The following is a 23,401-nucleotide window of genomic DNA, read 5'->3' as shown; positions in this document are numbered from 1 at the left end:
AAGATTTTGTATAGTTGATTATCCAAATCGTTTGCATTCCAAAAATTGTTATTTGCGAGCACCCAATTATCAAAGCTTAACTTTCCATCCAAGAACCCCATCACAATAGTGTTAGAACATACACTGTTTCTCGAAAATATATTTCATCCGTAGAACGGTAGCGAACCGTCCGAATAAGGGTTTGTCAAACCCATACGAAAACCTCAATAACGAGGAATACAACTAAACACATTTCATCAATCAAATCCATCATTAACAAAAATGAAAACCTCAATAAATGATCATTATTTAACGTTTCAAGCTCAAAAATGCAAACGGTGATTCGGGAATTCAATTTACGCATACGATACGCCGTTTCGAAGGTAATTAAACATACATTGCAACTAAACACTTACTAACAACATGTCATAGCATTCAATGCATCAAACATCCATTTTTAAAGTTCATCAAACCCTAACCAAGAATCAAGAATTCATCAATTTTGTAAATGAAGCTTTTCTAAATCAACCTACACATCAAAATGAAGCTAATGATGCTAGTAACACTTTTAATACATGAACTTTAACATAATATTAATATTTAATCCTCCAAAATTCAAGATTAAGCACACTCATTTTTCATATTCAAGCTAGTTACTCAAAATCACAAATCGAGCAAACTAAACACATATTCATGTTAGACTTGAGCCATAGACACTAACTAACACCATTTCAAGTTCATAAATCGAATTAGAGAAATCTAGAGTTTTAGAAATGTTACCCAAATGAAATGAAGTTGGTATCAAGTTGTAGAGGATGAAGAGAGGATTCCAAAAGTACGATTTGTTTTGACGTTTGCTTCCTTGAAAAGATTTGGATGGTGATTCTTTGTTGAGAGGATTTGAGAAAAAAAAATGAAGTATGAAGATGGAGGTGGGTGATGAATGAATAGTGGGGAGGATACTTTGACTAGTTGACTCTCTTGGCCAAGTTTGGTCACTTGGCACAAATAGTCCCTCGAGTTTGGAAGCGGGTGCGTGAATTAACCACACGAATTATTTTAAAAACACTAGAGTAAACGGGAGATGTTAAAATCAAATAACGAAAATATTATGAACGTTAGTTAATGAAAGATACGAATTTAGATAACGAAAGATATTATCTAAAAAAAAGACGGTGTTAAAAATAAATTTAACGAAAAAACGCGGGATGTTACATAGCGTTCATGTAATTGTTCTTTTATTTATATTAGCATTTGATTTATGTTCTAAATTGTTCATATGGGTTTTATGCCCCCGTCTTGATTATCTTGTTCTTGAATGATCATATGATGCTTGTTCCATGATCAGATCTAGGTGAATAACGGGATTTACAATAACTTAATCGACTATTTGAGCGATATCCTAAATCACAACTATCTAATACTCCGTATGATTGTTAGATTATATTAAACTCGCTAAAAAATTTCCTCATTAATTTTATATGGATCTTGAACCGTATTAAACTGTAGATTTGTCTATGTTTGGCGAACCAGTGATTGATTTTCTAATCATCGGGTACACTTATTAGTGATAAATCTTCCAATGTGTAGACTTATCCTTTCCAAATTGGCTCGGTAAAGAAGTTCGCATTGATAAGGTTGATAGGATGACGTCACGGCCGGATGAAAGAAGCCAAAAGGGTGGTTCTAATGCCGGATAATGCGGTTTCTTTGGTTTGTTTATTGTAGTTGGTTATTTATTTTGTGGTTACTTTTTCTCATGTTTAATTCTAGTTGCACTTGTATGTTTATCTGGTGCAACATTTTTTTGTTCTTGGGATATGACTTGTTTTTTTTTTTTTTTTTTTTTTTTTTTGGCTCGGTTAAAGTTAGCTAGGTCAAGTTTCAGTTATGGTATAGCAAGTTTAATTTTAGCGAGCCGTTTCGTCTGGATTATTTGTATTGGTTTAGAAGTTCCTTCATTTATTAATGACTGTTTTCTTATTTTAATAGTATTCGTTATTTTCGAAAAAAAATAAACTGCATATTGAAAATACTTCGGTGGTGTTTGGTGTTGGCATTGAAGGTGTGATCTTATTGTAGGATCGTTTCAGGTCCGCCAACATGTACGACATATAAGCTCATGAGTTCCACATTACTCTAAAACCAATTGGTGATAGAGGAAGGTTCCCATAAGCTTATATACATACATTTGGTTCATTCATTTTTCGATGTGGGACATGACTTGCACACCTTAACCGATTATACTCCAACAATCACCCCCTTAATCGGTTAATCTTGCTATCTTCCTGCGTCCGGTTTACTTGTCTGCTCCGGCTCTGATACCACGTGTAGGATCGTTTCAGGTCCGCCAACATGTACGACATATAAGCTCATGAGTTCCACATTAATCTAAAATCAATTGGTGATAGAGGAAGGTTCCCATAAGCTTATATACATACATTTGGTTCATTCATTTTTCGATGTGGAACATAACTTGCACACCTTAACCGATTATACTCCAACACTTATGGGTGGTATCAAGTCGCAACAACTCTCAATATTACTCAACTCCCTCGAATATATTCGTCGTACCTCTGTATAAATAAATAAGAGAGTATTTTAATGCATGGCTTTTCAAAATGTTTATGGCTTTTCGAACTGAAAAGAAAATAAAATCTATGTATTTAATTTTTGCATGTTCAATTGAAAGACCATCTTTTTGATGAATTGCAAATTAACTTTAAGGCTCTAAGAAAGTAGTTTGGCGGATATACCTTTTCGCGAATACCCGAACATAACTCACTTTCTTTCGATGATTTACAAAAGTAGCCCCCCTCCCGAAGACGGTGTGGTACTAGGTGCACGTGCGAGGAAGGTTCGAGGGAGGTGATGGTGGCATGGGTATGCGTTTGTTCGTGGGGTTGGGATATCCGTTGTCATAGTTGTGTTTTTCAATTCCTTTTTCTATCTTGGGTAGCTTTAGATTTGGACTAGGCGATGATCATGTTGTTAGAGATCTAGTTCAAGATTTGAAGGAGGAACTGTCTTTTTGAGGTTTGGGTTTATCTTGTGACGGTGTGGGACACCTTGTGGCTCATATTGCTTCTGTATTATTGTTACGGTTGAGGTCGGCGTTCTCATGACTGTTGTCATTATTTATCGTATTGTATATATATTTAGTACTTTTTAATGCATATGATACTTAGGTTATTTTGTTTAGCCTTTTAGGCATGTTTATTACTTTCCTAGTATACTATTTTCTGTCCTGTAGGCTGGAATAATGATTTAGGGTTTTAGTCTTATTTGCAGCTTGTTTGGCTTGGTTTGAATCTTCCTTATATCAGCTTTCTATTTGTTGATCTTATGATCCGTTTAATGCTATTATGTGTTTTCTCCAATAATAAATAAATACACAAAGACAGACTTGATTTTGCTATTTCTTTTGTAAAAATAGATTAGGATAACCACCTCAAGTCCTCGACTACGATGCTTGTTAAGTTCGAACATGAGACTCATTATGAATTTCAAACCTTTGAGCTATCTTGTCTTGATTACGGGAAAATTGAAAAGATTTTTTCTGTTAAGGTACTCGATCATGAATGGTGGATATCTTGGTCAAATGTACGCGATGTAACCGATTTATCTCGTAACTATTTTTAACTCTTTACTTAGTCACTCGATGATACACTGGTAACGAAATTTGAACCCGAAAGATATTTCAGTGTAAATATTGATATCTTTTACAAGACGTTGATATTATAATCAGATTTTTTAACGAGTGCTCTAGAGCACTTGATAAGAAACAATTAAAGAACCAAAACCTTTCATGAATAATAACATTATTTGTAATTAATATGAATACATATGAAAATATAGGGAGTTGATTAACGGTTAATATATTATAATTGTAAAATTTGAGTTAATTTTTTTTTTTTTTTTTTTTTTTTTTGAAAGGCAAAATTTGAGTTAATTAATGTTGCTTATAGTATTATGCACTAAGGGCACACACATTAAACATTCCCTATTATAATTGACCCACACCCTCCAACCCGAAAATACGTAGGAAAATGGATGTAACACCCCGTTTTTCCCCGTACATGATTTATAGGTGTATTGTGTATGTACGACAGGCGTATGAAGGGTTCGATACATGTTTGGGTGTTAAAATCTTGTATGCGAGAAAATGTGTCAGGCCACGTTGGGTGTCGCGGCGCGACAAAGGGAGCCGCGGCGCGGCGTTTCGAATAAATCCAGATCAGAAAGCTTGTTAACAAAGTCACCAGTTCGAGGCAATCGTCGCGGCGCGACGAATTAGGCCGCGGCGCGGCAAATGGTGCGAACTGGCACCAGATTCTTGTAAATTTAAATGAAGTTCAAGGGCAATTTGGTCTTTTCGCGTTTGAGCCAGATTTGAGGATTTAACCCCATCCATTCATTTCATTTCTTATTTTTCTTTTCCTTTTTCTTTCATTTTCTCCCAAGAAACTCAAATACCCCAAGTGATTCAAGTGGGATTTTGGAAAGGAAGAAGCGGGTTTTGATCTTTGGCGTAGTTGACAAGTTTGTTCTCCTCGTTCTTAGCTACACGGTGATACTAATGGTAAGCTCTAACTCCGAAATTCGTTTTTGTGTTCTTCATTCAATTTTGGGGCTTTTGATTGTATGATTCATAGATAGAACCCATTTAGTTGTTAATTGGAGATTAACGCCAATATTCGGGTTTATTGTTGTTAATGTCGGGTTTTGGGTTTGGTGTGCAAGTTCATGCTTGTGAGACTTGCAATTGGGTGAAATCACTAGTATTTAGTGATTATTGAGGTGTTGGATGAAATTAGGGTTCTTTTGGTTGACTAATTTTGGCTCTAGATTTGATGATGATTTTGACCTGATTGTTGATTTAATAAGGTTTATAAACTTAAAATGGATTAAGTTGAAGTATAAACCCGAGTTAAATGTGTTTTGGTGTCAAGACTTGTAAATGGTGAGATTTTGACCTTATGGGTCAAAATTAGGGTTTATGGGTAAATTTTGAGATTGATAAGTGTTTAACACTTAAGATTGGGTTCATTTGGTTTATTAGGGCCATTGTCACTAGTGTTAGTGATTATTGGTTAGTTTGGGCGCGTTTTGTGCTTGGAAGTGCATTTGGGTCAAAATGGCACTAAGTGTCGAATTGGGTTGGTTTGTAAGTCAACTCTAATTGTGTATTGTTGTATTTGTGATAATGGAATAGGTACTTTCCATTGACGAGTCGCGGATTACTTGGAAGCATTCATCAAGGCGACAATGTGAGTGTTAATATCCTATGTGCATATGTATGTGTAGGATGGGTGCGGGTCGGGTGAAGGGGTTCTCGGTTATAGAGCTCACTTCTCATATAGGTGGAATTGTTGGACTTGTGTATAGGTCCAATTGGCACGGTTGTGCATTTTGGTTGACTACCTTTGACGAGGTGCACACTTTGGGTGTACGTTATCACATGGGCGTGTGATGTGGATTATATAACCCCAATGGCGAAGGGTTAATTTTGTGAGTGGAATAATTATGCGTGAACGTATATAATGTATTTATTTGTGTGGTATGAATGTGGAAGTGTCGCGGTGTTCAAGACACCACATTCTAGGTAACGAGTAGTATTGTCGCGGTGCTTAAGACACTACTCCTTGTGTAATTGACTTGTGGGATTGTCGCGGTGTTTAAGACACCACAATGTCGTGAGAGTGGAAGTGTCGCGGTGTTCAAGACACCACTCATTGTATTGAATGAAGTGTGGATTCGTCGCGGTGTTTAAGACGCCACATTGTTGTAAGGGTGAGTTAGTCGCGGTGTTTAAGACATCACCCGGGGGACTAGTGATTACGCGGTGTATAAGTAACACTAGTGGATGTTATGAACTCCAACGGACTTACATGTACCGTTCTCTTGTATACTTGGTTAACCATGGTTATTGTGTTGTAAGCGTAAGCAAATTATGTTATTCGAGAGATATATATATATATATATATATATATATATATATATATATATATATATATATATATATATATATATATATATATACATATGTATATTGTATACATATAATGTTGTATTGTCGTGTTGTAGCTAACCCTCCGGGTGTAGCTTATTGGCATTGTTCACATCGTTGTTGGCGAACTTATATTTTGTTGATGTATCTTAAGCTCATTGCTTAGTGATCTTACGGTATGCTTAGACTAGCTTGCCTTTATGCTTGGATGCTCCGGTATGCGGTATTTGATATTTTGTGGCGTGTCCATTTTATGCATATATATGTATGTAGTATATTCTCACTCACTAAGCTTTAGCTTACCCTCTCGTTGTTGATATTTTTATAGGTTCGCATGCTTGGCGGCTCGGGTAAGCTTGGGGATTAGAGATCTCGGCTAGGTTGCTTTAGAAGATCTTGCTTTTGGACTCGATTAGGATTTGGGTAGCGTAGTCCCAAATCACCATGCTCGGTTTGGTGTAAACGTAACTAGTCGGGTCATAATGATTATAACCGGTTTACGATTTAATTAATGAACCATTGTATTAAGGAGTTTAAATCATTAATGTATGTTTTAAGTTCGATGAACTTACCTTGATAACAAATACGTTTTGGAATATGTGTAATGGGACCTAAAGTATTATTTAACGCGTATTAAAAGGAAAAAATTTTATGGGCCGGTTTTAATACGGGTTGGGTTGTTTCAAGTGGTATCAGAGCATGGTCTAAGGGATTTAGGTGACTTGAGATAGGTGCCTAGACTTAGACTTTTGTGTGTGCTTAATTTGTTGCGGGACTTGTAGGAGTACGGGTCGGAATAGGTTATAGTTAGTGCCTTGTTTGTAGGTGGACTAACGTTTATATTAGTAATGCGGATATTATTAATATATTATTGTGTTGTGATAATAATTCTTGCGGGTGCTTATATCGCGTAGAATTTGCGTTGTGTTGGTTTATATCATCGAGCAAAGCGGTCGTTGTACTAACGAGTCGATACGGCGTGTGTGCGTAATAAGGACTTGCAAACCTTATTACGGGTGCAAATCGTGTCAAACAAGTGATGTACGACGGGTGTTGAGCAAGATGGGGCGGTGTTGTGCGTATGGTGTTATACGTTCGTGGACTAATCATTTTGCATTCTTTAGAATGGCGACGCGAAACAAGATCGAGACGAATGACGAAGAGTTTAATACTAGAGTTGCGACCGCCGTTGCGGAGCAAATGAGTGCGTTGGATGAAAGAATGGATAGGAGGTATTCCAAATTTCAGGGTAGTAGTGAAATGGAGCGTTGTCTTAAGGGCTTCATGAGGACTAAACCCCCGATGTACGATGGAAAACCGGATCCTTTGGTAAGCACAACTTGGATCTCGGATGTTGAAGGGTGTTTTCGTACTATTGAATGCCCTCCTGAGAAGAGGACAAGACTCGCTACTAGTTTGTTGCGGGATAGGGCAAAGGATTGGTTGGATGGTAAGATTGATCTTATCGGTGGTGAACCGTTTATGGCGTTATCGTAGGACGGGTTTAAGAAGGAATTCTTTGAGGAATTCTGAACTTCAGCCGATTTATCGGAAATGCGTAATGAGTTGCGAAATTTGCAACAGGGTTCTATGGATTTGAATACTCTCAAGACGACCTTTATGGCGAAGGCTCATTTTTGCCCGGAGTATTTGGGGAATGATAATTTGTTGATGCAAGATTTCTATCGAACCTTGAATGATGACTTGAAGAATAAGATTAGCCGGGGTTACACGAAATCGTTTGCAGAATTATTCACTGTGGCTAGAGGTTTCAAGTCGTATACGCGATCAAAGATTGGTGAACCTTCAAGTGAGAGAAGGGTTGTTTTGTATGGTGCTCCTAGTAAGAGGACTAAGGGTCCGAGTGTGAGCACGGGTGGTACGCGGACGAGTATAACGGATTCTAGTGCGTCTAGGTGTTACAATTGTGGCGTGAGGGGTCACAAGTCTTGGGAATGTTCGGTACCAAAGGGTGATGGCATGGTGTGCTTCAATTGCCAAGAAGAAGGACATCGTAAGTAGGAATGTCCCAAGTTAGTGGGGACGGGTGTGGCAAGGAGACGTTAGGGTACGTTTCGTTTTAATAAATATGCCTTTTGATTATTTATTAAGTGCCGTTTGAAGTTGAGTTTATTAAATGCATTGTGTTGTGCATGTTATTGATATGGGTGACGTTCCTAATGGAAGTACCCTATGACGACGTTTTGATTGACGGGCGAAGGGCGTAAGACTTGGTGTAACCAAGCATTCCTTGATATTTGTAAAATGTTTCTACCAAGCCATGGAAATGGGTTGGTGTTCGGTTGTTAAGCGCGTGTTCGCTTTTGTGTTGAGGTCGATGAACCGTGAGGTTCGACGGGTGGGCTGAAACCCTTGAGATCGAGTGTTTTGAATCTCGATGTATGTTGGTAATGGAGTCTTTATGACGCGACATTAGGTGCCTCTTTTATACCTACTAGCGTGGTGTTCGACTCCGATTATGTTGCGGTTACATTGTACTTAGGGTACCGAAGTGAAATCCTTAGGTACATGAGTGACTAGGTGGAATTTGACAAACTAAAGCAATTGGATGATTGCGAAGGTAAGGTTTGTGTTATCGTGGTACACTTTTGCTCAAAGTGTTTAAGGATTGATTGAAATCCTTTGTGTGCTCAAGGCTGGAGCAAGATATGGTGACGGGTCGTGTGAGCCCAATCTTTGTAAAGTCTACCTTAGGTAGCATTGTATGGTTGTACGAGTTGTGGATATGGGACGTAGTTCCAAATGGGGGAGTTACACTCCCGCACGAGGAAGTTTTAGTGTGAGATTTCGGATGATGCTTTTGGTAGATCTGGAAAATGTTGTCGAGACCTGATTTTGGTCGATTTGTGGTAGATTACAATTTCGGATAAATTGTACTTATGGTTTGGATTTGAATTATCACCGAGGTGGTAATGTGGTAAATCTCGATTGAGAGATAATGGACGTGTTTGGCGAGCAAGGTGAAATCCTTCGGTTAAGGGAGGTGTGTGTCGGATTCTCTTCTAGAGAATAATTGTTTTGTGCCTATGTTTGATATAGGTGGTTCTTGCTCGTGTATGTGAATGGTTAGTGGTATCCGTTAGGATTCACTATGGCGTAGCAGAGCGCGATGTTACGCTACTCGTCGTTCGAGGCCAAAAGGGCGTTGATTGATGAAGCATGACTTTCGGGTCCGCTGACTTCATCATGGTATTGGTGATTGATGAAGCATGACCTTTAGGGTCCGCTGACTTCATCATGGGAGTATGCGATTGGTGGATCATGACCTTCGGGGTCCGCTGACTTCATCATGAGCGAGGTGTTATATCGGTGAAGCATGACTTTCGGAGTCCGCTGACTTTATCCGGTGTTGAGATTGGTGAAGCATGACCTTCGGGGTCCGCTGACTTCATCATGGGATTATTGATTGGTGAAACATGATATTCGGGTTCGCTGACTTCATCATGGTAGTGAATCGCGTGTAGTTCGGATTCACTAAGGCGCGTGTGTTTTCGGCCAGCCTTCGTGTTGTGTGATCTGTCGGTTGTTTTATACACCGATGGTGGGGTCGTAAGGACCGTGATGTTGATCTGTTGGTTGTTTTATACACCAATGGTGGGGTCGTAAGGACCGTGTTGTGTGATCGATCGGGTGTTTTTATACGCCATTGGTGGGGTCGCGAGGACCATGTGGTATGATTAGTGATGCGATAGCCGTGTTTCGCTCACGTGTTATTACGGGTATGACGATAGTCGATTTTGTACACCTTTGGATTTGGCGTTTTCATAGTCGTTTTGGGCGCTATCGGTTTTAGCCTTTTGATTATGATGTTACGGTAGTTGCGTATTGATCGTATTGCGCACTACAATGGATGTTTAGTGATTGGTGTTATCCGTCAGGATTCGTTGGTTCGGTCTTCATCGTTTCGGATTGTTGACCTTAGGTTGAGACTTGGTTGCTTTTAGCGTTGTACTCGGTAAGGGTACGCTAAGGGGTTGATATCTATGTACGAGATTGGTTGAGTTTTCCCGATGTTAGGGAATGAGCATGGTTTTAGTGCTCGGATTGTGGATTTGATAAATCGCGGGTGACGATTTAGTTGTTAAAGGCAATTCAGTGGGAAGAATTGCTTAGGAAAGTCGGTTTGGACTTATGTTTGAGGACCGTGAAGTGTGGTCCGTTTGGTTAAATGACAAGGATCACGAGGACGTGATCGAGTCTAAGTGGGGGAGAGTTGTAACACCCCGTTTTTCCCCGTACATGATTTATAGGTGTATTGTGTATGTACGACAGGCGTATGAAGGGTTCGATACATGTTTGGGTGTTAAAATCTTGTATGCGAGAAAATGTGTCAGGCCACGTTGGGTGTCGCGGCGCGACAAAGGGAGCCGCGGCGCGGCGTTTCGAATAAATCCAGATCAGAAAGCTTGTTAACAAAGTCACCAGTTCGAGGCAATCGTCGCGGCGCGACGAATTAGGCCGCGGCGCGGCAAATGGTGCGAACTGGCACCAGATTCTTGTAAATTTAAATGAAGTTCAAGGGCAATTTGGTCTTTTCGCGTTTGAGCCAGATTTGAGGATTTAACCTCATCCATTCATTTCATTTCTTATTTTTCTTTTCCTTTTTCTTTCATTTTCTCCCAAGAAACTCAAATACCCCAAGTGATTCAAGTGGGATTTTGGAAAGGAAGAAGCGGGTTTTGATCTTTGGCGTAGTTGACAAGTTTGTTCTCCTCGTTCTTAGCTACACGGTGATACTAATGGTAAGCTCTAACTCCGAAATTCGTTTTTGTGTTCTTCATTCAATTTTGGGGCTTTTGATTGTATGATTCATAGATAGAACCCATTTAGTTGTTAATTGGAGATTAACGCCAATATTCGGGTTTATTGTTGTTAATGTCGGGTTTTGGGTTTGGTGTGCAAGTTCATGCTTGTGAGACTTGCAATTGGGTGAAATCACTAGTATTTAGTGATTATTGAGGTGTTGGATGAAATTAGGGTTCTTTTGGTTGACTAATTTTGGCTCTAAGTTTGATGATGATTTTGACCTGATTGTTGATTTAATAAGGTTTATAAACTTAAAATGGATTAAGTTGAAGTATAAACCCGAGTTAAATGTGTTTTGGTGTCAAGACTTGTAAATGGTGAGATTTTGACCTTATGGGTCAAAATTAGGGTTTATGGGTAAATTTTGAGATTGATAAGTGTTTAACACTTAAGATTGGGTTCATTTGGTTTATTAGGGCCATTGTCACTAGTGTTAGTGATTATTGGTTAGTTTGGGCGCGTTTTGTGCTTGGAAGTGCATTTGGGTCAAAATGGCACTAAGTGTCGAATTGGGTTGGTTTGTAAGTCAACTCTAATTGTGTATTGTTGTATTTGTGATAATGGAATAGGTACTTTCCATTAACGAGTCGCGGATTACTTGGAAGCATTCATCAAGGCGACAATGTGAGTGTTAATATCCTATATGCATATGTATGTGTAGGATGGGTGCGGGTCGGGTGAAGGGGTTCTCGGTTATAGAGCTCACTTCTCATATAGGTGGAATTGTTGGACTTGTGTATAGGTCCAATTTGCACGGTTGTGCGTTTTGGTTGACTACCTTTGACGAGGTGCACACTTTGGGTGTACGTTATCACATGGGCGTGTGATGTGGATTATATAACCCCAATGGCGAAGGGTTAATTTTGTGAGTGGAATAATTATGCGTGAACGTATATAATGTATTTATTTGTGTGGTATGAATGTGGAAGTGTCGCGGTGTTCAAGACACCACATTCTAGGTAACGAGTAGTATTGTCGCGGTGCTTAAGACACTACTCCTTGTGTAATTGACTTGTGGGATTGTCGCGGTGTTTAAGACACCACAATGTCGTGAGAGTGGAAGTGTCGCGGTGTTCAAGACACCACTCATTGTATTGAATGAAGTGTGGATTCGTCGCGGTGTTTAAGACGCCACATTGTTGTAAGGGTGAGTTAGTCGCGGTGTTTAAGACATCACCCGGGGGACTAGTGATTACGCGGTGTATAAGTAACACTAGTGGATGTTATGAACTCCAACGGACTTACATGTACCGTTCTCTTGTATACTTGGTTAACCATGGTTATTGTGTTGTAAGCGTAAGCAAATTATGTTATTCGAGAGATATATATAGATATATATATATATATATATATATATATACATATGTATATTGTATACATATAATGTTGTATTGTCGTGTTGTAGCTAACCCTCCGGGTGTAGCTTATTGGCATTGTTCACATCGTTGTTGGCGAACTTATATTTTGTTGATGTATCTTAAGCTCATTGCTTAGTGATCTTACGGTATGCTTAGACTAGCTTGCCTTTATGCTTGGATGCTCCGGTATGCGGTATTTGATATTTTGTGGCGTGTCCATTTTATGCATATATATGTATGTAGTATATTCTCACTCACTAAGCGTTAGCTTACCCTCTCGTTGTTGATATTTTTATAGGTTCGCATGCTTGGCGGCTCGGGTAAGCTTGGGGATTAGAGATCTCGGCTAGGTTGCTTTAGAAGATCTTGCTTTTGGACTCGATTAGGATTTGGGTAGCGTAGTCCCAAATCACCATGCTCGGTTTGGTGTAAACGTAACTAGTCGGGTCATAATGATTATAACCGGTTTACGATTTAATTAATGAACCATTGTATTAAGGAGTTTAAATCATTAATGTATGTTTTAAGTTCGATGAACTTACCTTGATAACAAATACGTTTTGGAATATGTGTAATGGGACCTAAAGTATTATTTAACGCGTATTAAAAGGAAAAAATTTTATGGGCCGGTTTTAATACGGGTTAGGTTGTTTCAATGGATTTCTGTCTATGTACTACAGTAGAACAGTTATTGCCTACTACATCAATTTATAATTTCCATACTAATTAATCCTAGTTTGTCCTAGGTTTCATTATCAAGCTGAAATATATATATCAATATCGCTAGTGATAAGCTATCAAACTAGAGTTTAATGTCTACAAACTTCACAACAAAATAATCTAATTATCTTGATCAACATAATAAATGAATGAAAGCTAACGTCACGGGTTTAACGTCATTAAACTTATAGGCATAGCCCAACGGTTCACCTCATGTACTTTGTGCCATGGGATAGGGAGAGGTCATGGGTTCGATCCTTAGGGATGACATGATTTTCTGTAAAACAATTGAACACTAATAATGGTAGTATATATTGACCTTATAGGAAGGTTTTACCGGATTTGTTCACGGACCTCTACCCAGGAACACTGCCCAAATGGATGTATTCATGAGTACCGTCGATCGGGTTCGGGTTTCCGCTCGAACGTGTGTGAAACGTGCAAATGATGAGGATCGTCGAAATAAATGATCTACTGATGCTAAAAAATCGCCGGACAAAAAAAAAATAATAAAAAAAATAAAGATAAAAAAATAAAAATAAAAACCGTCACATGTCAAAAGATATACAAGGATTTTATAACGAATAAACAAAATCTAAGGCCGGACAAGACTTGTTCGTTACGAATTTTCTTATTCAAAATGCACTAATCATTTCATACAACCATTGAATTAAAAAATAATCTACCTTTAAGAAAAGCTCCAATAATTAAATATTACATGGCCTGTCCAATATATGAACCGAAATCACCTCACATTCAGGCAATGGTGGATCCACCACCCATATCCTAACTGGCTCCGCCACCACATCCACCACCGTAATCCGCCTACCACCACCCGAGACAACACAAATTTTCCCACCACCAACCGCCAAGTGTTCCGCTTCTTTCAAATACTTAGACCCTTTAATCACCTCTTCCCAACAATCATGTTCATCATCATATTTCCTCACACCACCATTCTTTTCATCCACCACATACATGACATCTTCCACCACGCCCACCACCCCATTCCACCCCGATACCATCCCTACCGCCATTTTTTCCCACCGGTTTTCTTTGATGTCATAAACCGCACCTTCTTTTGCCGCATTACCCTTCACATTCACCATGCAAATCTTCCCTTTGTACCCAACCGCATCTACAGCTTCTCTACTAAACTGTCCGTCTTTTAAACCTGCCAACTTCTCCCACCGCCACGAATAATCTCTACCTAAAATAAAATAAATTATTAAATTGTACTTAATTACTCGTTTTGTATTAAAAAAATTATTTTTTTATAAAGGTAAACTCACACTCCCTATTATTATCACGATATATATATATATATATATATATATATATATATATATATATATATATATATATATATATATATACCACAAAATGTCCTAAGCATGACTCGAACCTTCAACTTCAAGGTTGTAAGGGTGACCTCGATACCGGAAAGCCATTGTTCAACCATACAAAAATTACTAAATATCATTAAACTCCTAATTCATGCTCATTTATTATTTTAAATTATTTATTTCTTAAATATTATCGCTATAACTGTACCTTGAATGTAAGGGAAAATTGTTATTTATCGAACATATTTTGAATCACATTAAAAAAAAAAAAAAAAAAAAAAAAAAAAAAAAAAAAGAATCTTGGAGACGAAGAGAGTAGGTTTTTCAACTTTTTTCAACATTTATATACGGGAATATCTAACTAAATATTCTTTATAGCAAAAAAATTTAGCTTGACACATAAAGACATAAATCTTTAGAAAAGTATAGTGGATCTTAAATGTGAAAATATACATAATAATTAGTGTAGATAAATTTGTAAAGGGTAAAATAAAGCACCTACAGTTAGCTAACATGTTACAGTGTCTAGTTCTCTTCACGTCCCATTTCTCAACCATCTTAGCCACGTCACCACGATAATGGGCCCCAACGCCACTAGCAACGTACACCGTGTCGTTAACACATCCGGCAGCACACCACCGTCGCGGATTAGTCATCTGAGGACCACGAAACCAATTTCTAGTCGAAGGATCAAAAATCAACGGATGAGATAACGCAGGAAGAAAGTTATGATCCGTGGCAGCAATTAGAACCAAAAAAGCATCTACGGTTAAAGATTGTATGTCTAGTTTTCGCGATATAAACGAAGGGTGACGATGAATGAACCGAATAGGTGGGTCAAATTTTGGATATGGTAAAAGTGTCCATTTAGATGAAATAGGATCAAAAGAGAAGAAATTTATGTCATTGTTATTAGTGGCAACAATTGTGTATAAAGATAGAAAAGGTGGGAAGTAAGGGGTGTAGATGAGGTGGCGCCACTGGCGGCAGACGGCGGAGAGAAGGGACGGGCGGACGGTGGAAAGGATGATTTGGGCTAGGTGGTTTGGTAAACCGGGAAGAAGTTGTGGCTCATCGGAGGGGTTTATGGTGGTATGACCGTTGTTAGAATTGTGTGTAGATTGATGTATGGAACATAGCATGTTGACTTTTTGTGATTGTCTAACTAACCAATGGTTGTGGGTTGTTTCCTTTTATATGTAGCCACATAAATGGTGCAAATGCACACCTTTTATGTTTCATTTTTCACTATATGCAAATTAGATAGCTTGCTCTTTTGTTAAGATAAAATTATTATAAATATAATATAACTAGTTAAATGAGCGTACAACTACGGGTTGTTTTAAACGAAATAGTTTAATGACATGTTTATGTAATGTTTAGGTATTGTAAATGTAAATGTAAAAATCATTTAGTTTAATGACCCATGGAACCACGGATTCCAACTAAGAAATTTGTTGTTGTTTTTAAAAACACATTTAGCTACTTAACTTAGTTTAAATAAATGAACTACATTTATTCTCCCACCATCTTTTCTAATTTTCATTACAGTTATTATTTTCGTTGTCATAAAGTCTACATTACAATCTTTATTGAGACATATATTTTGCATGCATATTTAACGTAATTAATCCGGTAAAGAGAACTCATATTTGAATAACAATTATATAATCATTATTACAATTATAATAAATAAAAATAAAAATAAAAATAATAATAATAATAATAATAATAATAATAATAATAATAATAAAAATAAAAATAATAATAATAATAATAATAAAGTTTGTTTAAAAATTAAGTATTTATAATTTTAACTTTAATAATAATTATTAGTAATAACAAATATATCTTGAAATTTTTTTTAAAATTAAAATACAATTATTATTTACTGAAGGTTGTACAATATGCATCAAAGTTCGTTCATGTGTTCCTGGGATATTTTATAAAAGATTGTCCAATTTGTTTTAAAATTTGTACATATGGTCATGGGGTATTTTATCATAAGATTGTACATAATGCTTTAAATATTGTACATATGACAATGGGGAAGTAATCAATCGGGGGGAAGCGGGGGGAAGCAAATTTTTTTTTTTTCATTTTTTTGGAATTTTTTTCAGGCATCAAGATCACACGAAAATATGAACATTTAAAAAAGACACTTCGTGATGAATGTTATTATATTTGTGGGAAATCGATCGACAAAAATAACATTCAAGATAATATTGTTCGTGAAGAATATAAACGTTTTTTTCATGTTGTGTGAAGTAAAATTTAGCCCTATTTAGAGTTTAGGGTTTAGGGTTTAGGGTTTGGTGTTTTGGGTTTATTCCATAAACCTAAAACACCAAACCCTAAACCCTAAACCCTAAACTCTAAACCGTTCGTGTTAAAAACTCAATCCAAATCCTAAATCTAAACTCTAAATCTAAACCCTAAACCCTAAATTTCTAAACTCTAATATCGAAACCCTATAAACACTAATATCTAAACCCTAATATCTAAAACCTCAAATACGCTCGAAAAACACGATAATTGTTATATATTAATTCTTCGAGTGTTTTTCCGCCAAAATAAAAACATTTATTACAAAGTGTCTTTATTAAATGTTCATATTTTCATCCAATCTACAATGTATGTGAACAAAGTTTTTTCAAAAATTGAAAAAAAAAAATTTGCTTCCCCCCGATTGGTTACTTCCCTCTTGATCATACCACTATATATATATATATATATATATATATATATATATATATATATATATATATATATATATATATATATATATATATATATATGAGATTGATTTATGGCGAAGTTTAAAAAGATTACAAACTCGACAAGCAAATGTGGACCAAATATGATAATTTATCATATAGTAATAAATTGTAATTCATCATTCATCGGACGACGATGAATGATTAATTTATTATTCATCACTATTTGATGAATGATTATTTGTGGCCCACATTTGCTTATCCAGTTTGTACCCTAAAATTTGCTTAGCCATGAATCCGTCGTGTATATGTGTGTGTGTGTGTGAGTATATATATATATATATATATATATATATATATATATATATATATATATATATATAGAAAGGATCCCTTAGAGAACTAGAGTATGTAGAGAACTCATAGATTGAACTTCAATCTATGTGGAGATTGAGCTTCAATCTATAAAAAAAAATCTGAAAAAAAATAAAACAGTCAATCTGCACAGAAAAAAGTCAGTCTGCAAAAAAAAAAAAAAAAAAAAAACTGCAAAAGAACGTCAATCTGCACGCAGATTGACTCAATCTACACAAAAAAAAAGTCAATCTGCACAGAAAAAAGTCGATCTGCAAAAAAAAAACTGCAAAAAAAAAAAAACGCAGATTGAGTGAATCTGCACGCAGATCGACACAATCTGCACAAAAAAGTCAATCTACACAGGAAAAAAGTCAATCTGCAAAAAAATGTCAATCTGCACACAAAAAAAGTCAATCTGCACAGAAAAAAAATCTGCAAAAAAGAAAAAAAAACGTCAATCTGCAGCAGATTGACTCAATCTGCACGAGTTCCATGGGGTCTCTAATACCTTTGGTTCTCCATGGATCTTCACCCTATATATATATATATATATATATATATATATATATATATATATATATATATATATATATATATATATATATATATATATATATATATATATATATATATATATATATATATATATATATATATATATATATATATATATATATATATATAATCATTGACACATTTTACCAATTAAAAACTATTACTTCCAAAAAAAATTCACGATGTCTTTAAATTACAAAATCATCCTATCCAATTTATATGTGCAAAAATAACAATAATAAAATAAAGATCGTGAATTATCATTTATTTAAATATATTTCCTCAATTATTAAAAATAAAGATGGATCTATACATTCCTTCCTTAATAATTGAACCTATTAAAAAAACTCACCAAAATTTTTTAACAGATTTATCTTACTGTTCGTCGCGAGTTAGATTCCACCGCCATCACCGTTTAAATCGAAATAAATTTACGAACTAAATGCAATAAATTATATTGGACACGGGGCTTCGATGAACCACCAACGGAACATTTTTTAGCAATAAATATGAAAGTGATTAGAATTTATAGTTTAAGCCATTATAATATTTATAAATACGCAAATAAAATTATTATAATATTAATTGTGCATGACGACTCCCTCGAATACCATTATTTGCTGAAATTACTAAAAAAAAAATTTAAATTAAACTTTCGTGTTGCACTTTTATTCAAACAATAATTGTATATAATAATTCTAAAATAATATAACTTAAACTTTACTAACGTTACGTTCCATAACAAATTTACAATGTACTCATATTTTCTATAATTATTACGTAGTATATAATTTATATATAAATAAAAAATATTAATGGTGAGAAAAACAATATTGTAGACATTAAGTTAATAACAGTACCCAAAATCACTTCTAAAATTTGTCAACAATACGGACTCTTAAACTTTTAAGAACTTTTAAATTTTGTCAACACCAGTCACCACATGCTCTTAAACTCAAAAGAATAATTGTTTGAAAAATTCAATCAAGTTTGCACGGTTATTTTACCCACCGTGCAACGCACCAATTTTAAATTTTGTCAACAATAAATGTGATTGTTATGCGAGGTGTATATGAAATAGCTTTATTTTTACAACGAAAAACTATTAAATACGATACAATTTTACACAAGATATTTATTTATTTATAGAATGAATATACTTAAACCTTGCTACAACAATTATAGGCAGTGTACCTAATCGTACAGTAGTGTAGTTTTTAGTAAGTCCGGTTCGTTCCAAAGGGAAAATCTTTTAAACAAAGCTTAACGCTATATTAGTTTTAATTTATAAAAATACAAAAATATATAAGTAATACTATTATTATAAAGGGGGGTTTTTACCGTTTAATGACCGGTTTGTCGATTTTTAAAACTTTAGTCGCAGTTAAAACCTAATGTAAAATATTAAATAAATAAAAGACTTAATTTAAAGCGTAAAGTAAATAACGATAATGAAATTGCGATAAATAAAAGTGCGATAAAATAAAATTGCAATAATTAAAAAGTACGATAATTAAAAGTGCAATTAAATACAATAACAATAAATAAAAGTGCGATAATTAAAAGTGCAATTAAATATAAAATAAAGGAAATTAAATATGAAATAAAAGAATTATGCTTATTTAAACTTCCATAATCATGATGTTTGACGTGTTGATTTTAGTTTTATGTCCATGGGTTAATTGTCCTTTGTCCTGGATTATTTAATATGTCCGTCTGGTTTTTGTCCATAACAGTCCATCGGTCATAAATTTAAGGTGCGAGTGTCCTCGTCAAATTATCCTTATACCCGAAGTCAAATATTTCAACTAATTGGGGACTTAAACTGTAACAAGGTTTTATTACTTTGTTTAATAATTACACCAGGTTATCGACTGCGTGTAACCCAAGGTTTTAATACTTTGTTATCAATTATGTCAAGTGTCCTTGTATATAATTTCACCCCTGTTTTAATAATTCCATAGACTATTAATTCATTCACGTGTTCGGTTAAATGAACGATTATTCGTACATATAAATATCCCGCCCATTATGTCCGATCGAGTGTATATGGTTATTTATAGGGACGTCCAATTGCAAATCTTTATATTAAAATTAACAAACTATCATTTAGTTAAACAACTATAAAGCCCATTAATAGCCCATAGTCTAATTTCCACAAGTGTCGTTCTTTTGTCCAAACCTCAATTATGGTACAAAGCCCAATTACCTAATTTTAGTATTTAGCCCAACATCATGATTACTTCAATTTAAATAAGCATAATAATAACTTAGCTACGAGACATTAAATTAAAAAGGTTGAACATAACTTACAATGATTAAAAATAGCGTAGCGTTACACGGACAGAATTTCGACTTACACCCTTACAACATTCGCTAACATACTCTTATTATTAGGATTTAAAATTAAAATTAAAATTAAAATTATAATATATATATATATATATATATATATATATATATATATATATATATATATATATACGTTTTTGAGAGATAGATAGAATTAGGATATATAAAACGTTCAGAATGCGCGAGCTTTTATAGGCATTTTTGTCCAGGACAGCTCCGCGAGTTGCGGCATTTTTGCACTACAAACTCCGCGAGTCGCGTAGTTCGTAAATCCAGCTCACACAAGTTTGGATCCTAGTCTGCCGACGGTTTTAATATATAAATATAATATATATATATATAATTTATATAATTAATTATATATTATATTATATTTATATACATAGTTAACTTGTAATTTTTAGTCCGTTGCGTCGAGCGTTGAGAGTTGACTCTGGTCCCGGTTCCTGATTTTCGAACGTCCTTGTGTACAATTTAATATCTTGTACTTTGCGTTTTGAATCTTGTACTCTTGTAATTCTGAGACGTTTCTTATCAATAATTGGAACCTCTTTGATTGTATTTTGTACTTTTGAGCTTTTTGGTCGTTTGCGTCTTCAATTCGTCGAATCTATCTTTTGTCTTCACCTTTTATTATTTAACCGAATATCACTTGTAAATAGGACAATTGCAACTAAAAGCTTGTCTTTCTTGAGGAATAATGCTATGAAATATATGTTCGTTTTTAGCATTATCAAATATTCTCACACTTGAACGTTGCTTGTCCTCAAGCAATATAGTCTTGAAATATACTAGAATCACTTCTTTATTCTTCACACTTTGTACATCAGTGATTTCTATACGGCGGTATAAACAATGGTAGTAACGATGTGGTTTACAGTCCCACATGACTCTAAAAATTTAGATCCATTAAGAAAATTGGATCTTTATGAAAACATTTGATCTTTTGAAAATTAAATCTAGTTTTTACCCTAGATAAGTTTTCCGGAATAACCCTTCACCGGTGTTTGCAAATTGTTTTTGTGGGTTTGGTGGGTTTTAGATTTGAAAATTTTAGCTCAAAACTTGCGATTTTATGTCACCCATTTGCTAACCTTGTATTGGAAAAGCAACACGTCCAGTATACTTGTTCCATATATTACCTTTCGATAAACTACCATCCGGTTGTAAAGGGAAGCGTTGAACAAGCAACTGTTAAGGCAATATCCCCTGACATGCTTTTAATTATGGTCTATAACGTGTCGGACGCAATTACTATCCTTTGTAGGAGCAATAGTAAAGCTCACCCTTATAATTTTCCGGTCTGGCACAAGGTCCTGTCTTTGACCATGCTATACAACCACCGTTCTTACGGTTGACACCCGATTTGGTTCAGGTGACCTAATGAATTCCAGGTGAATTCCTAGGATTTTACGTTCAATGGTAATGAACGCATTGAAAATGGGTTTTCAGAAAACAAATCGGTTTGTAATTTTGATCAAAATATTTTCTCGTTCAAGCTTGAGTTTAGATATCATCGAATTCCATGAGTTTGTAATTCTCAATCTTTAAGGTCAATCTCTAGGATTGAGTAATATCAGTCTTAAAAGCTGATTTTTGATCTTTAAGGAGATTATCCTTTCTGGGGATCTGATTCATTAGTCTTATCAAGCTAATTTGCACGGTGCCCCCCATTGTACGAGATAAATCCTTCCCATGGTTAGGATAAATCTGACCACTTGGCGACCCTGTTTGATGCTGAGGTCCGTGGATTTCCTGCTGATTTTAGTGATGACTTTTCTAGATTTTTCGTCAACCTACAGCTGGTCTGAACGACAACTTCTTGACCTAAATCAAGAAGCGCGTGTCTTTTTTGGAAGACTTTACTTCCTTTAAATGATGGAATTGATTCATCGTGTAGATCCATCTCTTCTTTTCTTTTATCGGGTAAAACGGTTAATTATCGTCCAAAACAAAAGTATTTTCAATTATTTGTACAAAAATATGTGATATATATTTTGAATAACTTGGTAAAAATTTCCCACACTTAGCTTTTATTTTCCTTTCTTTGCCTTTTTATTTTCCTCTATTCCATTCTTAAATTAATTCTAACATTTTTGGGTTGTTTCTCAATTTATATCCTTTCCGAGGTAACAATAATTTCGGTGTTAACACCTAGTTTTATCGTTCATAAATATGTATAAACATGATTTTGAGTTCATTTAATTGAAAATTTTAAAAAAATTTACTAGAAGTGGGTAGTCAGTATATAAGACTAGGGATGTTCTTTGTTATCAGAGAGCACTAGATTCTAATACAACTACTGTGTTACTAGTATTTTTAATGGTAACCAAGTGTTTAAGTTAAAAAATTTTAAAAATCCGAAAGAATTTAACCCCTTCCCACACTTAAGATCTTGCAATGCCCTCATTTGCAAGAAATCAGTAACAATTTAAATTATTGAGGGTGTTTAGCGTAGAAAAATGATTAAATTTTACCAAAGTTTCCAAACATATTGGCGTTTGTTTGTTGAATGATAAATTGTGCACATCATTTGTTCATTCCGTCTTGTTGTTATTTCACATATATTTTGCATCTTGTCGTCAAAATTAGTTGCTTTTGCTGAACTTAATGCCAGTCTTTAAAAATGCGTTGTTTTACCCTGTTGTGTACATAAGATAAACTGCAAACATATATACATATTTTTAAAGTTTGGTATATTACCCCACATTCAAAAATTATTAAAATCTAATAATAAAAGTTAGAAAATTATAAAAACTATTACAATATCAACATAAGTGTTAAATGTAGTAACATTACAAAAATAAAATAAATAAAACTTAATAAACTAGGGTTGATACTGATACCAGTAGGGGTTCCATGCATAACCGTATGTGTTATAGAATGCTTCAGCTGGGTTGTAAGTAGGATACGGTGGTTGGATCTCTATAGACCAGGGAGGAAATACGGGCTTTGGAGTAGGAATATAGTTTCTACCTACATGTTGGCAATGAGCTATGATGTGGTTTTGATGAACTTGCCAAACTTCAAATGCTCGATGTCTAGCATTTTTATACTCTTGTGAAGCTATAAACCTTTGCATTTATGTCATTTCATTTCTCCCTCCCACATTACCTGACTGTTGATTTCTTTCAACCTGTGGATGTCTTCCATTATATTGTACTGCGGCGTTATTTCGCC

General features: G+C 35.1%; 1 protein-coding gene across 1 annotated transcript; it reads right to left on the bottom strand.

The window, feature by feature from the left end:
- Positions 1 to 13,541: 13,541 nt before the first annotated feature.
- LOC139874253 (F-box/kelch-repeat protein SKIP25-like) lies at positions 13,542 to 15,386 on the bottom strand. Its single transcript, XM_071861707.1, has 2 exons — positions 14,743 to 15,386; positions 13,542 to 14,104 (listed from the first exon to the last, which is right to left on the bottom strand). Exons 1-2 carry the CDS (start codon positions 15,380 to 15,382, stop codon positions 13,602 to 13,604), a joined length of 1,143 nt encoding a protein of 380 aa, XP_071717808.1. The 5' UTR covers positions 15,383 to 15,386; the 3' UTR covers positions 13,542 to 13,601.
- Positions 15,387 to 23,401: the final 8,015 nt, after the last annotated feature.

This window comes from Rutidosis leptorrhynchoides, chromosome 11 (assembly GCF_046630445.1).
Source record: "Rutidosis leptorrhynchoides isolate AG116_Rl617_1_P2 chromosome 11, CSIRO_AGI_Rlap_v1, whole genome shotgun sequence".
Lineage (NCBI taxonomy): Eukaryota > Viridiplantae > Streptophyta > Magnoliopsida > Asterales > Asteraceae > Rutidosis > Rutidosis leptorrhynchoides.
This window is presented reverse-complemented; position numbering and strand designations above follow the sequence as displayed.

What these genes read in the sequence shown, in the direction of transcription:
- LOC139874253 (XM_071861707.1), bottom strand. Translation starts at nt 15,382, where the DNA reads ATGCTATGTTCCATACATCAATCTACACACAATTCTAACAACGGTCAT. An exon ending in CTGTAACATGTTAGCTAACT is followed by an intron (nt 14,105 to 14,742) that starts GTAGGTGCTTTA and finishes ATTTTATTTTAG; the next exon opens with GTAGAGATTATTCGTGGCGG.